Source organism: Myotis davidii, unplaced genomic scaffold (genome assembly GCF_000327345.1).
Source record: "Myotis davidii unplaced genomic scaffold, ASM32734v1 C63925095, whole genome shotgun sequence".
Taxonomy (NCBI): domain Eukaryota; kingdom Metazoa; phylum Chordata; class Mammalia; order Chiroptera; family Vespertilionidae; genus Myotis; species Myotis davidii.
Window position 1 is genome coordinate 1 of NW_006378227.1, and position 1,330 is coordinate 1,330.

Genomic DNA, 1,330 nt, shown 5'->3' on the forward strand with positions numbered 1-1,330 from the left:
GACAAGATCTCCCTACTTCATATTCTACAGAATCCTACCTCTGCTTTGTCCCCGGGGTATCTGGCATGGAGTGTATTCCAGTGGGGCTGATTTGTATTCTCTCGCTTGAGAACGGACAGTTTAACTACAAGGATTAGTGAACAGAACTTGCCCGGAGGGTGAAGGCAAGACTTTTACAAAGAAACGGCAAGCACAGGGAATCATTTTACTATTCTCAATCTCCTGCCTATATCAGACATAATTAATCAATAGTAGTATTGTCTTTCCTTACTGACACTGCATGTACTCACCATCCTTCTCAAGAGACTCCAGCAGCCACTATCAAACAATTACAGCTGGTTTGGAAGGTGAAACTACCCCCACTGAGACTTCTTGCCAAATATCCAGTTCTTTCTGCCGATGAATGATTCCTCCCAGGGGATGGGGGAATCGAATCAATCAGTGACCTCGGACTTCACTCTCCTGGGGCTCTTCAGCCACTCAGGGCCGCATCTGGTCCTGTTCTCCCTTGTGGCCACCATGTTCACCATCGGCCTTCTGGGCAATGCCGTCCTCATCTTCCTGATCCACACCAACTCCAGGCTCCACACACCCATGTACTTTCTGCTCAGCCAACTCTCCCTGTTGGATGTTGGCTTTCCACTGGTCACCATCCCCAAGATGGCAGCTGACTTCCGCCAGGGAGAAGGTTCCATCTCCTTTGGAGGTTGTGCAGCTCAGATGTTCTTCCTGATGCTGCTGGGTGTCTCTGAGGGTGTTCTGCTATCCCTTATGTCTTATGACCGCTATGTTGCCGTGTGCCACCCCCTGCATTATCCTATGCTCATGAGACGTCAGGTCTGCCTGCTCATGGTGGGCACCTCCTGGTCGTCAGGTGTGCTGGTGGCCTCCATCCAGACCTCCATTACCCTGCATTTCCCTTACTGTGCCTCACGCGCTGTGGACCACTTCTTCTGTGAGCTGCCCGCTCTGCTGAAGCTCTCTTGCGCGGACACCTCTGTGTATGAGTTGGTGCTGTCCATCTCGGGGGTGCTGATCTTGCTGCTGCCCCTGTCCCTCATTGCCACCTCTTACAGCCACGTGCTGGGGGCTGTTCTCCGCATGCACGCAGCTGAGGCCAGACACAAGGCCTTCGCCACCTGTTCCTCGCACATCATAGTGGTGGGGCTCTTTTACGGGGCAGCTGTGTTTATGTACATGGTGCCAGGAACGTACCACAGCCCACAGCAGGACAACGTGGTCTCTCTCTTCTACAGCCTCGTCACCCCCACACTCAACCCCCTCATCTACAGCCTGAGGAACCAAGAAGTTCGAGTGGCTTTGGTCAAGG

General features: G+C 52.9%; 1 protein-coding gene across 1 annotated transcript; it reads left to right on the top strand.

The window, feature by feature from the left end:
- Positions 1–420: 420 nt before the first annotated feature.
- LOC102752158 (olfactory receptor 2Z1-like) lies at positions 421–1,323 on the top strand (the record flags this gene model as incomplete). Its single annotated transcript, XM_006777755.1, has 1 exon — positions 421–1,323. A coding segment is annotated over exon 1 (903 nt), but the record flags the coding sequence as incomplete, so codon positions are not given.
- Positions 1,324–1,330: the final 7 nt, after the last annotated feature.